Below are 15,187 nucleotides of genomic sequence, written 5' to 3'. Positions count from 1 at the left end.
TGTGCCTGGTTTGTTATGAACTGGAGTTTCCTGTTTCATCCAAAGTCAGGAAACTGGTTATACAACTACACTTAGTTGATGGTGTGTGTTGCTGCAACTGTGGTTTAAGCAATCAAGTTTCCAAGTTAGTATGAAATGGGGAAACTGCAGCTTGAATCAAAAAAGAAGCTTTCAGTCTTGTGCCATGGCTAAAAGCCATGGTTTGTTGTTGCATCTGAATCTGGTTTCTGAGTTAAAAGGGCTAAGGCAAAATCTCTCAGTTAATAGTGCCCCTAAACTGATCTGATCTGAGAGTGAATAATCCTGAGGAAAAATGAGGGTATACTTTTAGCACTCCCCCCCCCAAATGGGCATGGTTAGATTGCATTTTGGGGGTCTAACATAAACATGAGTATCTGTACTTCGTGGTGGTGGTGAACAGGAAACACTGCCTTGTGATATTGTACCTGTAGAGATTTGTCAGATGGTATAGAGAGCAGGATCTGGACTGTACTAAATATGCTCCTGAAATGTACCTTTCTATTTCTGCCATCCACCTAACATTTTCCTTGTTTATAAATAGCAAATAAATCTCACTTATGAGTGAGACCTCATTATGCCTATTTTCAGGACCATTATGAAGTCTTGATCTTCCTATGTATTCTTAGTTGTGTCTTCCATCAGCTTTATCCAAACATTCAGGACAGTTTTGAGAAGCGTAGTAGTTGTATATTTAATGTGGCGCCTACATATTTGAATATCTACCTTGCTAGTGATAAAGGTTCTTATACCAGAAACAATTCTGTTGGACTTTGGTCTAGGTCCCTAGGAAATCTTTGATATCATTTTTTTTATGGTGTAGGAAAAGTTTTCAGTGAAACTGTGGTGATAATCTTTTAATCAGAGGAAATTACCCAATTAGCCAGCAAACATCAAATCCATCACCTGCCTTAAAAATATTGGCACATTTTTCTGGGAAACCCCCTTTTGTGCATGTGGTTTGTTGTTCTTTTTTTATATTTTATAGAACTACCTTGAACAGCTTAGAGGAGTTGATTCATGATTCCACACTTAATGTGTTCAAATACATGGGTTTACTGTGTACAGACAAGCTTGTCCATACAACCTAAGTATGCCTAGCATACTGTCAAGGGCTGGACAGAAACAGGAAGAAAGCTTTCCATCTCAGACTTGCAGACAAATGTGAAAAATTTACAAGCTTATGGAACCCATTACCTGCCTACCTGCATGCATCTTAGTACCATGGAGTGACCTGGACATTCATTGGGTTTGGCAGGCTAATTACTTGGAAGTAATTATTAGTCTGGGGACTGATCACAAGACTAATCTGCTAATTAGCTCTGCAAATCTACTTTCACTCTAAAAGTTGCATGAGATTTGCTTCCCTGTTGTAAGGTGCTGGACAGGCTGCCACGCTTGTGCTACAGCAGCTGATGAGAAGTTCCATTTCCATCTTAGAAATTGTGCTTCTGCACTGGACTGAAGGAAGGGCTACACTGTGATGCCATAGACCAGTGATGGCGAACTTTTTAGTGACCGAGTGCCCAAACTTCAACCCAAAACCCACTTATGTATTGCGAAGTGCCAACACGGCAATTTAACCTGAATACTGAGGTTTTAGTTTAGAAAAAAACAACTCATACATTAACATCTTTTGTCTTTAAAGAAAAACACAATAACAGAGCTTTCAATGATACAACTTTTTATTGAAAGGTCAAAGTTTGCATTTGGCCTGTTTCTGAACCATTAATGTGATTTTTGCTGTTGTATGCATGCTGATAATTTGTCTAACCTTGGCTCATACTTTGTAAGTTTGAGAGCAACATATGTAGCACCACTCAGCTCTTCTGTTAGTCTGTTTCTGGTGTCAGATGTGATATCATTCAAAGCTGAAAACAGTTGCTCACAAGCATAAGATAATCCAAACAAAGCAATCCCAAGTGCTTTCATTGACTTAAAATTATTTGGCAGAGAATTCCACACTTTAAGGATTTCATTTTCAGAACTAACTGTGCTGTCCTTTGTCATCCCTTCTATCTTCTCAAGTGTTTCACAAAGGTAAAGAGGGTACACAGTTACTCTCCCCTACTTTAAAAGATGACTGGATTGCCCAGGATCCAATTAGACAAGGTTAAACATAAGGAAGTTACCAAAGTTACACTGAATAAGAAGGGCATTTCCACTCACTAGGGAGAAATGAACCTTAGCAAGTGTAGTGTAGTGGCTAAGAGATGTCAACTATCTGCAACAGGAGGATAATAGTGGCTATCTGCAACAGGAGGATAATAATACTGACCTACCTGAGAGTTACTGCAGGTATAGACAAGACAATGCCAGGGCAGCATTTTTGAAGTGCTGCATAAATACTTATTACCACCCCCTGTATAAATACAACAGCAAAGGAATAGGGCAGCAGGCACAGCTGAACAGGGAATGTACAGAGTGATCCTGTGACACTTTACTCAGAATTCAGTTTACATTGAAAAAAGGCTTACTTCTGAGAAAGCCTGCACCAGATTCACGCCCAAGTGAAAGAGAGGTGGGGGTGGAATGAGGACAACTACAGACTTGGGGCCCAATCCTATCCAATTTTCCAGTGCTGCTGCTGCTGTGCCAATGAAGTATGCACTGCTTCCTGTGGTGGTGGGGGGCAGTCACAGAAGCCTCCTTAATGTATGGGAACATTTGGTCCATCACCTTGGGATGCACTGGTGCTGAAAGGTTGGGTAGGATTGGGCTCTCAGGGCCTGTCTACTCAGAAGTAAGCCCCATTATAGTCAGTGGGGCTTACTCCCAGGCAAGTGTGGACAGGACTGCAACCTCAGCGCTCAAGCCTATGCCTGTCTACTCAGAAGTATGCCCCATTATAGTCAGTGGGGCTTACTCCCAGGCAAGTGTGGACAGGACTGCAGCTTCTGTGCTCAAGCCTATGCCTGTCTACTCAGAAGTAAGCCCCATTATAGTCAGTGGGGTTTACTCCCAGGCAAGTGTGGACAGGACTGCAGCCTGAAGCTTCCACCTGATGCCCAATTTGCGGGGATGAATCCCCCAGGCAGCTAGTGAACGTGCCCAGGACAGAGAGACCGAGATTAACTGAGGAGCAGCGATCCAGCTTTGATGGCGATGACGTGCTCTCAGATCTAAGCACTGGATCTCTGCCCGGATGGCCAACTGCTGCTGCTGCTGCTGCTGCTGCTGCTAGTTCATGGCGGGGGCAGGCGCTCCCGCGACCACCCCGCCCACAAACCCACCAACAGCTGGACACTCAGACCAAGGCAGCCCCCAACAGCTGACCACTCAGCCCGGCAGCCTGCACACGCCAAGCCCTAGCGCTGTCAGTTCATCCCCGCTCTGGCCGAGGAAGCCCGGGGGGCACAGGAGGGGGCCGGGCGTAGAGGCCATCCCCATGGAGAGCAGCCACCACCCGCCCCTCGCAGTCAACACCCCGCCGAGCCTCCAGAGCTGCCGCGCCGCGCAAAAACCCAGCCCCATGGCTTTCTGGGGCTTCAAACTCAGAGTCACAGTTGAAACTCTGTGACTCCTGAGTAGACATGCATACAAGTGGGCTCTCAGGCTGCAATCCAAGCCATACTTTCCTGGGAGCAAGCCCCAATGACTCTAATTGGACTTCCTTCTGAGTAGACATGCATGGGCTTGGGCTCTTAAACTACGAGCTCCCCCCCCCCCTTTGACTGGGGCTGCAATCCTACCCTCACTTTCCTGGGAGTAAGCCCCACTGACTACAGTGAACTTACTTCTGAGTAGACATGCAATCCTACAGTAGGATTGGGCTCTGAGGCTGCAATCCCAGCCACGCTTTCCTTGGAGCAAGCCCCAGTGACTTTAATGAGATCTACTTCATGCAGGGCTGGCACCTCAAAGCCTGCAGCAGCAGCAGCAGCAGCTTTGCTGAGCCCGCGGACACACCGCACCTTCACAGTAAGGCCTCCCGCCTTACCCCAGACAGGGGAGGGAGGAAGCGCTCCCATTGGGCTGCTGGGGATGACTCCTCCCTGGGGGCCTGGCTCTTCCCCCTGCTGTCTGTTCCTTTTCCAAGCTTGGCCTCGCCCCTCCCTCCTTTGTCCTGGCTGCTGGCGCCTTCCAGGGGCGGTGAGCAGAGGCTTGAGCCTGGCAGCTGGGACGATGGCTTCGAGTGCCCACCAAAAACGTTCTGCGTGCCCTCTGTGGCACGCGTGCCATAGGTTAGCCATCACTGCCATAGACAATTGAAGAGAGGTTAGCCAGGAAGGTTGGAGGGATGAGTATATGGTCCTGCTTGTAGTGTGGGATAGGAGATAGTGTGAAGAGTCAAGTGGGGGTGGGTCAAGTCTGTGGACCTTGACCTTCTGGTGAGCTCATTGGAGAGTGAGCAAAGCAGGTAGCCAGCAGGAGAGCAACTCACTTGCGATTTGAACAAATGAATGGGGTAGGATGGACAGTGAGGGGATGGTGAGATCCTAGTGCCAGGATTAGGGTGGGGAGAAGATACATCACAGTGCGCTGATGTTTCCACTGTTGCACCAAAGTGCCTTTGCTAAAACGGACAGTCCCACAGTATTGATGATCAACTTGTGCACACGCATCAGAAAGACATGGTTGTTTCTGAAAATAAGAGCAGAGGTAAATCCTCCTGTCTGTATGTGTCACCTGCTGGTTACAGCCCATTACTGCCTCTACAAGGGTGAGACAACTCTACAGAATCACCCCAGCTGTTTCAATATACTACTTTACTCCTTTTCTTTTGGTAGTACTTTTGTTGTTTTTATGTACAATTAGTAGTTACTGATGCACTTTATAGCAAACATGTTGCACAATAAAGGCAAGGCCGTGCTTCTATATTTAATATGGTAAATGGTGTTAGCTGTGTTGACTATACTTCTTTTTAGAATAAGGTTTAAAGAAGCTCACAGTATGTATCCTGCCAAAGGTTGAGCTTTTCCAAATGTAACAGTAACAAACAAGTTCAGATTCTGTCATGTTTTAGTCAGTGATCATTTTTATGCCTAGCACAGAGCAGGTACCCCTCAAAGGTGCTTAATTTGCAAAAGTGCTTTTCAAATACAGTCCTCCTTGAGAGAGCACCATTTAAGAGGACAAGTGTACATGTGTGGGCATCCCATTTTGGATGCTTGGCAAGATGAATTACTTTCTACATGTGCAAAGCAAGTAGACAAAACTTGATAAGTTTTAACATCGGCTTCCCTTGCAGAGTTTTCACTACCAGAAAAATACCCCATCTAGTAAGTGCAGAAGCTGTACAAATATTGCAGCATTTCTCATGGGCATGGAAATTTTGTGGCACCTCTTGTCTTGCAGTACTGGAAATGTAACTGTTGATTGCGTTTCCCCACAAAGCTGCATGAGGCCACTCTATTTTCTAGATGCCTGCCTGCTGCTTAGGGGTAGGCCGGGTAGTGCTGCTTCCATGAGGGTGCCTCTTTGTAATTGCTTATGAAACAGTTGTTGCTTCCACAGATTGTGTAGCAAAGGCACATGAGGCTAAGAATATGTATCAGGCAATACTTGATAGCTATTCAGTGATTCAGTGATCAATAGCTATTCAGTTATTTCAAATCTGTTGAAAGATATTGATGGATGCAGGTGCAGCAGGCCCTTTGTTCAGTGCTTAGGCTGGGAATGATCCCTTGCATGGCTGCTTCCATCTGTGGGTGGTCGTGGCTTGCCAGCAGCACAAGTAAGTGGCTTCTGTGCCTGAAGTGGTCATGTAGAGAGGTCTCTGGTCTAATGGTCTCATAGGGAAGTGCAAGGATGAATGAGGTAAGAAATTAGAACCCATGTAAATGGTCACGGAAAGAGTGAGAACAGATACCTGTATCTGTACTTGTGTGTTAGAGATTGGAGGCAGTGATTGTTGACGGGATGAAGCGGAACCTTCAGAGCACTTTGCTTCCAAGGGAAAAAAGGGGAAAAGCCACTCAAAGTTGGAGCTACCTCTGCAATGGCAACAGGTGGTGTTAACAGCTTCAGTGCATCTTTCACAGGAGATCAGGCTGCACGTGGGAATGAATCACAGAACTTTGCAGATTGAATCCTTGACCTGGCCAAATCCCTGAAGATCCAGTCATATAGATGATACTAAGCTAGATGGAACTATTGTCTGAAACCATATAAGGCAGTGTCATGTATTCAAGGAGAGAAATCTCCAGTACCCAGCCAAACTGCTAGCTTGTAGAAATTCTCAGTTCTCTCTTCCCACCTTCCTGAACTGTGTTGCTGCTGCAAAAGATTCTGTCTGAGAACATAGCAAAGATTGACTTCTCCTTTTCCATCTGCAGGGATCCAGTACGAATGTGGCAGTCCCAGGCAGCTCCGGAGTTGGAACAACCAGGCAGTTTACACGGCAAAGGATAACACGGGTGAACCTCAGGGACCTCATATTTTGTTTAGAAAATGAGCGAGAGACAAGCCATTCACTATTGCTATACAAAGCATTCCTTAAGTAAAAGTGGAGAAGATCAAGGTATTTTTGGCAGAGAAGACACCTGGGGACACTTTTTTTATATATATTTGCAGATTACGCCTTTTTGTAACGAGCATATGGGATATTGTTTGAGGAAAACAACCCACTACCACCACCACCACCACCACCATCCTGAGACAACCACATCTTTACAAGGAACTGTTTTCTATTCCCATTTATGATGAACTCTTTGGTGTAAGAGATCCCTTTCTTTGACAGTAAGGAGACTTGCAAAGGCCTGAGGAGACGATAAGAGGACAATTCAAAGTTTAACTCATTCTCTTTGATTGAGTGGCCTTCTTGCCAAACAAGCCATATTATAGAGACTGATGGAACCGTTTAGCAAATAACCAGCTACTCTGTGTCAGATTCTGTAGCAATTTCAACATTAATTGTGCATTTTAGTTCAGTTTTACTTAACTAAATCGATTATATAGGTATATGTCTACAGCAGATGACCTCATTTTATTTTAGCTTTTAAAAGAAGTCAGTTAGCAAAGCAAACTGATTTTAATAAATATTTATCTTCCCCCATTGTTCAAATTCTAGATTACACTTAATTTTAAGCGTAACCTTGATTCTTTTAATCTCATTATTATCGCTTATTAGAGGCATCCCCAACTCTGAAGGCCCATAAAGAAGGGTTTCTTCTGAATGTTTTATCAGCGTCTGTAAAAAAAAGAAAGAAAAAGGAAAAAAAGAAATGCATTTTATTTGCTATAGTTTGTAAAGCTGTAAAGTTTTAAAAAAAATAAGAAAAAAGGAAAAAAAGAAAAACCTTTTCAGCATAAATATATTTTACTTGCACTGTGTTTTTTAGCAAAAGTGAAAGCTTAGATTAAAAATCAGAGTTGAGAGGAATCATCAAAAAGACAGTTTCTCAGTGTGAAATCAAGTGTTGAAAAATGGTTGGTGTATTTTGTCAGTAATTGTACATAATTTTTGGCACATAACATTAAAAAATGGCTATGTAAACTATAATTATTTTGCTAAGAGACTGTATGCAAGCGATGGGCTTACTTTAAAGACGTCCAGAGCAAAAGTCCCCTCTTTGTACCTATTTTTTTATTACAAATATACTAATTGGTTCTTTATATTTTCAGAGGTTATTGTATTAAATTGTCTATTGATAGTACTTTTATGACTGTAAATATGTCGGCTTTCTTTGTGTGACCTCTCATGTTAGATTTTTAAGGGCAGGGGCCTCAGTGAACGTTTCCTGTCCAAGCCCTATTGAGGTGAAGGGAGCTGGGCACGAAACTGGCGTTGATTTCAACGGGGCTCGTTCAAGAAGTGTTTCTGGTGGATTGCACCTTAACTCTTTTTGTGTGTAAACTGAATGCTGATCAGTATTTTTATCGACATCCAACAAACTGTTACACCTTTTTATTTTGTCTTTTAGGAGAAGAAATCCCGTCTTTCCATTTTTTTTCATGTAAATTTTGCACAGTTCCTTGTTCATATGTAAATATTTTACTTTCAAAAATGAAGTTTTTAATTGCTATTGTTTTATATAGGATTGAAAGAAAATTAACTCCTTTATTAAAAACAAATTTATCTGTATCTGTGTAAGTATTTTTGCTCTATAAAAATATTTCTTTCTCTGGATATATATTTAATATTTTTACCCTTTGCACTGCTACAAGAATGAACTCTTAGGAAAACCTCTTGCTTTACAGCAGTGTTGGAAAAAAAATAGTTGGCTGGGATGCTAGCTGCTCTGTGCCTAAAATAAAATAAAAATATGAATTGTGCATCAAGGAAACTAGCTTCTGCACTTGAAGTAAATTATGCCAGTAATTTGTTTAATTCTCCATCCAAAAGCCTGAGTCTATACATGCAGCAAAATGAAGTGAAACTGTTTTGTATCCATTCATACCGCAGCTGGGGAAATTACTTTTATTGTTTTTTTGGTGCCAACTGTGTATATGCATCCCTTTGTAAAAAACCAAACACACACCTCCCTGAAAGTAGAAATATAGCATACAGGGAGCAGGCTGGGCTAGAACCTTTTTCTTTGATGTGCTCGTTTTCTGCTTGCAGAGTTTTCTTGCAGAGAATATTCAAAAATGGTATCTCATACTTATAAACTAAAGTGGTGCATTCTACCTCCACAGTCTGCTATGTTATAGAGGTGGTTTTTCCGGTGAGTAAGATAGGATTACAGTCTAAGTTTAACTGAACACAATTGGCCTACTTTTGAATAAAATAGTTTTCGAACACCTCCTTGTTGGGCAAAGCAAGAAAGATGACTGGAGAATTGTTAATTCTCCACCCCATATTGACAATACTGTAGATTCGCCACACTACAAAAAAGTTGAATTGCTGATGCAATTCATTATATAAATTATAATTGAGCACATTCCCAGATATTTGCTTATTTTACATAAGACAAAGATAAAAGCATTTTAAAGGCAGTTAAATGATCACCAGTTCTCTGCCCCGAGTTTATTTGCCAAGGCAGTGAAGCTGCTATGGGTGCAAATAGCAGCTTTCAGGGTATGTTTTCCTTAGGACCGTGGTCCTGATCTGGATCACACATCCCCAGCTGTTACTTTGGAGGAACATTTGAACAGACAAAGATGTGTCTAGTTTTTTCCTTGAAAGCGTCACTCGCAGTTGCTTGCTGCCCTCCTCTGGCAAAGGCACCAAACGGGAGAGGAAAAAGGGCTGTTGTGAACAAAGTTGGGATCGAATGGACCCCAAAGGATGTCCCAGTTGCCATGTGTCCTGGATTATATCTGTTCTGTACCAATGCAGAAAAGTACAGAATTTAGTATTGGGTGCAGAATTCAGCATCTTAAGAACTTTGTTTTCATTTTACTTTAAAAGCAAGCTTCTAGTCCTTATGCCTACAAAACTAGGCCTTAACATGTGCAGGCAATGCCTAAAGAAATCTCCAAAGCTGGAAAAGAGGCTCATCAGGACCTCACAGGTTCCTCTTCAAGGTTTATGCGGAATCGCATGTGGAATTTTGCACATGCAGAGTCTGCCTCAGAAGTATCCTAGTCTAGCAATCTGCTTCTTCCCTCATACATACTCCATGCCTCAAAGGCAGGGGAAAATCCAAACTTCCAGTTTCTGTTTACCTGCAGCCTCAGTAGTGAATGAACCACTTCTACCCCCTCCCCCCATTTTGAAAGAGAGCCTCCATTTTAAGTGTTTCTTAGTTCAAGTGTAACTTGTTCTTTAAAATAAAAAGGAGTGAATCCCCTGTGGCAGCGGTTTTCAAACTCTTAGGGAGAGTTTGAGCCACTCTAAATTATTGCGGGGGGGTGGGGGGTGGGAGGCAGCTCAGGGGGGCTGCAGGGGCTTGAGTCCACTTGCACGAGCGTCTTGCAGCCTTGTGGGGTGTGGGAAGCCCTGCACAACCTTCTGCAGGGTTCCCTGCAGCTTCAGAAGTGAAAGTGGACTGATCGCGCTCCACTTCCACTTTAGCGGAGGCTGGGCGCAATTGCTCAGCTTTCACTTTCAAAGCTGTGGGGAGCCGTGCAGAAGGTCGTGCAGGGCTCCCTGCACTCCTGGGAGGCTGCAGGAGGCTTGGGTAAGTGGACCCAAGCCCCTGCAGTTCCCCTGAGCAGTGCGATCCTGGGGATCGAGCCCCTGCCTCCAGGCAGCCCCCACTCCTTAAGGGGAAACAGGCCAGGGCCCACGGGCTCGAGCGTCACGACACCCCAGTTTGAAAAGCCCTGTTATAAGCCATGCTGGGCAAGGGCTGAGAGGGCAAGTGGATCCTGGGAGGGACACTGGCATCCAGGTTCACACGGGAAGCAAGCAGCAGAGGTTTGGCAGAAGTCTTCTGAATTAAAGGTGCCTTATCTGATTTCACCTGGAAGGAATCTGGCATTTCATGTTGATGCACCAAGAATAAGGATATGACCTGGGTATGACTTCAAATCTAAGTTGCTTAAACGGTTTCCATCCTGCGAGGAATTCCAGCTTCCAGATGCATGGAATTCCAGCTTCCAGATGCATGGGAGCAGCACCAAGCCTGAGGTATAAGGCATTTGTGAAAAGGTGGCCTAAGTAAGCATCATCTCAAGAAGGATTACAGCATAGTCAGTATCCTTCACTTTGTGGTGAGTCTGAAGCCCCAGGGTCTCAGTAATTACTGTCTTCATCCAGGTAGTTCAAGATCAGTCTTCTGAGAATGTAGCATTCCCCCTTCAGTTCAGTGTTTCTACTTTTGTTCAGTCTTACATAATCTTGAGGTACTGTGGATATAACATTGCCCCAGTGTGGAAGCTTAGCACACTTCTACAGGAGCCCTTTAGGAAGATGGTTTCTATCCACTTTCAAATATGCAAGATGTGGTGTACCATGGTCATTTGGTAACCTGAGCCCATAAATATTTTGCACCCTTTCCATGACCAAATTCATCATCATTGGTATCCTTCAGTCTCGGAAGACTATGGAATCGCGCTCTGAAAAGTGGTTGTGGAACAGCGTCTAGTGTGGCTGAAAAGGCCAATTCAGGAGTGACAATCCCTTCCACACTGGGAGCAAATGTAGTCTGTCCCTGGTGTGTCTCCCTGGCCACAGGCCTTCCTTCTTTGCCTCAGTCTGTTGGGCAAGTGTCTCTTCAAACTGGGAGTGGCCATGCTGCACAGCCTGCCTCCAAGCAGGCCACTCAGAGGCCAGGGTTTCCCACCTGTTGAAGTCCATTCCTAAGGCCTTCAGATCCCTCTTGCAGATGTCCTTGTATCGCAGCTGTGGTCTACCTGTAGGGAACTTTCCCTGCACGAGTTCTCCCTGGAGGAGATCTTTTGGGATCCGGCCCACCCATTCTCATGACATGACCAACCCAATGCAGGCATCTGTTTCAGCAGTGCATACACGCTAGGGATTCCAGCTCATTCCAGGACTGTGTTTTTTGGAACTTTGTCCTGCCAGGTAATGCTGAGAATGCGTTGGAGGCAGCGCATGTGGAAAGCGTTCAGCTTCCTCTCCTGTTGTGAGCGAAGAGTCCATGACTCGTTGCAGTACAGAAGTGTACTCAGGACACAAGCTCTGTAGACCTGGATCTTGGTGTGTTCCGTCAGCTTCTTCATGACCAAATTATGTTCAGTAATAGTCATGACATGAAATAAATAAAAATAATGCCCAGAGAAGTGCAGACAGTGAACATTTTCTTTTATGAATATGTGTGTGTGTGTATGTACACACTAACTTTGTATATCTTTATTTGTATATTGATATATAACTGTAACTCCATATATATAATCATACCAATAATGCTTCTCTTCCGATTGGCTTCAGCCAGTGCTTGCCAAATTGTGGCTGCAGCGAAGGTCACTCCCCTCACCACCATCTTGGAGTGACCTCTTGGACACCCCTCTGCAGTCTGACACCCAGGGCCAGGGGCCCTCCCCAGCCATCCTCTTTGTATTCCACTACATTACACATTTCTGATCAGGTCCTGCATTCCCTTACTCTGGTGGACTAGAGAATTTCTTCAGATGTGTAGCTTCTCCTTCAAAGCCGCTATCGCCACTGAAGCTTCCATGAGGGGCTGGGGATCTCATTGAGGCTCTGTCAAGATCACCAAAGTCTGGCCTGCACAGAGAAGTTCATATCAGCACACTGTGACCATTTCTTGAGTGCCCGTGATATTCCCTTCCATGTTTTTGAAGAGTCATGGAGTACATTACAGCATGACATCAAGATTCAAAATGTGATGATGTAGAGGATCTGATTGTTCTTGGTGTTGAGGGGAAGCTAAGAACATCTTGGTTCATTTGAGGAAGGCTTTGACTTGTAAGACTGACTCAGCCAAGAGGTCATGTGACTCTTACAAGTTGAAGGTTTCCTCAAATGGATTTGAGTGGGTCCATTCTGCATCTTTACAGTCTCCAACTGCTTTCATCACCGAGCTTCTCTCTTCAGAAGAGTCTGAATTATGGCTTTCACCTTAAGTCTGCAGTCTTCTTTAACTCTTCCCTGAGCATTCACTTCACTGAGTAATACACACGCATCTGTCTTTATATCCTTCAATCAGAGAGTTCTTTAAAGGTCTAGCTAATTTGTAGCCAGCTCTGAAACTTCTCTTTCCATTATGGAGTTTGTCCTTGGTCTGTCCCAATTTATGGGCAAACCTTTTGATCCTTTGGCTACAGTGGCCTTGCATCTTCTCCTCTCATGATGGTGTTTCCAGTAGCCATTACTATGAAAGAGAGGGTCAGATTTCTTCCAGATGCAGTGAAAACCAGACCTTGCCTTTTTAACTAAGGTGGTCTCAGCTTTCCACATTAATCAAGACTTAGCCTTACCTGTCTTTGAAAACCCCACTTCAGAGAGACAGAAAACTCTGCCTCTTCCCTTCTACGTTTATAGAACTGCATCATTTCATGATAGGCTTTTTATCTGCTGCTAGGGTGTTACTGGGGATGCCTTTAAGACACGTGTAACATGGGCAAATCGATTGTAGGTTCAGTGCAATGCCATACAAGAAAGAGGGAGAAAAGGATAAAAGTTTAACGATAGATAATTTTTATTGGGGGGATAATAATGCAGAGCAATATATTCAGTAATCATTCACACAACTAATCCTAAATGCAAGTGATTTAGACTAAGGCTGCAACCCTAACCTCACTTTCCTGGGAGTAAGTCCCACTGAACACAATAGGACTTACATCTCAGTAGACCTGGTTAGGATTGTGCCCTAAGAGTCAAACCAACTTTCCAGCAGTGTGGAAAGGGCAATGCAGCTCTGAGGTAAGGGAACAAACATTCCCTTACTTTGAGGAGGCCTCTGTCACTGGCCCCCAACTGCAGGATGCAGCACATGTCCCATTGGCACAGCTATGTCAGTGCTGGAAAATTGGCTAGGATTGGGGCCTTAGACTCCCTAACGTGCTCATACAGAGCTCACACAAGGAGGAAAAGATAGAGGCATTAAACGTCTTGTTCATCTGACTGCACATGAGATGCAGAAGATAGAGGAATATTTGTGGGTCCATGGTGAGGGTTGCCAAAGACGAAGGTTACCAGTCTGCTGAATCAATCTGAAGCATTGCAGGGAGAGTGAGGCCAGGGGGCCAAGGCACAGCAATCTCCAGAGGCAAAGGTAGCATGAAAGGCAGGCAGAAATGGGCTTGAAAAGCAAGCCCAGGTGGGCATCAGCCGGTTCCTGGGTGGGGAGGGAGCCAAGGTTGCTCTCCTGGGGGAAGGGGTGTGCCTGGGTTTCGAGGTGACTCAATGAATGCTTGAGCAGCAGCTTACAAAAGGGTGGCTGCCCAGTGGGAAGGGAAACAGGGAAGGGAAAAGGCACAGTAAACAGCAAACAGATAACCCAGCAGGGTCAATGACTCGGCCTTTAAACCCAAGTTTCCCATAGGACTGCATCCGAGCTTTTGTGGGGTGAACTTGTCGAGGAACTTCCTTTAATCAAGTTTAATGGCGCTTGATTGCTCAACCATAGGTCAAGATGGGTGCTTTTTTGGTTCTGCACACTGTGAAGAGTGTGGCAATAAGCTCTTGGCTTGCTCTGGAGGCCTGGACCCCAGCATACAACTATGGATTAGATTTGGTCAAGAAGTTGGTGAGAATAGTGATGGTTGAGGACTCCTTTGTTGCGTTATTAACAACTTTGTTTACTCCAAATCAGGAAGCTCCCAGGAAGTGACTTATTTTACAGATTCTAATGGGCTGCAAGCAAGGTGTGGCCACTCATGGAATTTTCCTAAGAAAAGAAAGGCAAGCCTACTCTTAAGCTAGCCACCTAGAGAGGGGCAACTGCTCTGACAAACTGAAGTTTTGACCTTCCTTAAGGCATGTGGGATCCGAGTCCTCTTGCTGTCCATCCATCTTTTTGATTCAAATACAATGTGACTGGCCCTGGTCATGCTTTTCTGACCTGCACTTTGAAAGGGCATGCCACCAGAGTGGTTTTATCCTCCTCCATGAAATTGTTCCCTCTCATAGCTCTTGGCACTGATTTCTCAAGCACTATGCCACAGGCAAAAGTTTGAAAGCAGATACCTTGATTGGACAGGCTGTTCTGCAGAACATCTTCACATGACAGACCTGCACCCACCTCCAAGTACAAAGGCAGCAATCTAGTCTCCAATACATGTGACTGCAAAAGACCATGGAGGAAGACAGGTTGCCTGTCTGTAACTATAGTTCTTCAAGTGGTTGCATGTGCAGATATTTGGCACCCTGGGTTTCCGTTCAAAGAACTTCCAAGGTGTCTTGCAGTTCTACAAAAACCGAAATTATATTTAAAATTCCAAATCCAGTAGAAGAGCAATGAAATCTTTGGTTGGATGGATCCAAAGACTCCTTTCCTCCAGCAAAAGGATTCCTTTTGGATACAATTCTATAAGTTCCGTAGTGCCAGAGAAATTAATTATGCAAATGAAGGCTGATGATAGAAAATTGTTCTGGGTTTATTAAAACAGTGCTGTGGTGAGAGCGAATACATCTGACCAAGATTTTAGCCCTAAGGAAACAAAGTGACAGCAACAGAAAAGCATACCTGTCAATCAATCACAATGAAACAAGTTAGTGGGACATGACTCCAAAACAGTCCTTTTTGTCAACACTTCTTACAGGGCACAAAGTCAACACTTCTTACAGGGCAAGGAGCATCAGGAAGGATCATCTGGCCTCAGTGTTTTGCTGATAAGCTCCTATGCGTTCCAAATGAAGGAGTAAAATAAAGTGTCTCTGGTTCTCAAAACAATTTCTAAGGTCACTGATACG

At 44.2% G+C, this 15,187-nt stretch overlaps 1 protein-coding gene and 1 long non-coding RNA gene across 2 annotated transcripts in view; one reads left to right on the top strand and one right to left on the bottom strand.

Annotated features, from left to right (window-relative positions):
• Positions 1-7,928, top strand: part of TAF4 (TATA-box binding protein associated factor 4) — a 104,094-nt gene extending 96,166 nt beyond the window's left edge. The window contains exon 16 of the mRNA XM_066624279.1: positions 6,297-7,928. Within this exon, the coding sequence (XP_066480376.1) occupies positions 6,297-6,464 (168 nt within the window). The 3' untranslated portion in view covers positions 6,465-7,928. The remainder of the gene's footprint in view (positions 1-6,296) is intronic.
• LOC136648209 (uncharacterized) overlaps positions 6,920-15,187 on the bottom strand; it is a 43,855-nt gene continuing 35,587 nt past the window's right edge. Inside the window, exon 4 of the long non-coding RNA XR_010794330.1 lies at positions 6,920-7,150. This is a non-coding gene — a long non-coding RNA (uncharacterized lncRNA). The remainder of the gene's footprint in view (positions 7,151-15,187) is intronic.

This window comes from Tiliqua scincoides, chromosome 4 (assembly GCF_035046505.1).
Source record: "Tiliqua scincoides isolate rTilSci1 chromosome 4, rTilSci1.hap2, whole genome shotgun sequence".
Taxonomy (NCBI): domain Eukaryota; kingdom Metazoa; phylum Chordata; class Lepidosauria; order Squamata; family Scincidae; genus Tiliqua; species Tiliqua scincoides.
The sequence above is the reverse complement of the archived record's forward strand: the minus strand, read 5'-3'. Positions and strand labels throughout refer to the sequence as shown.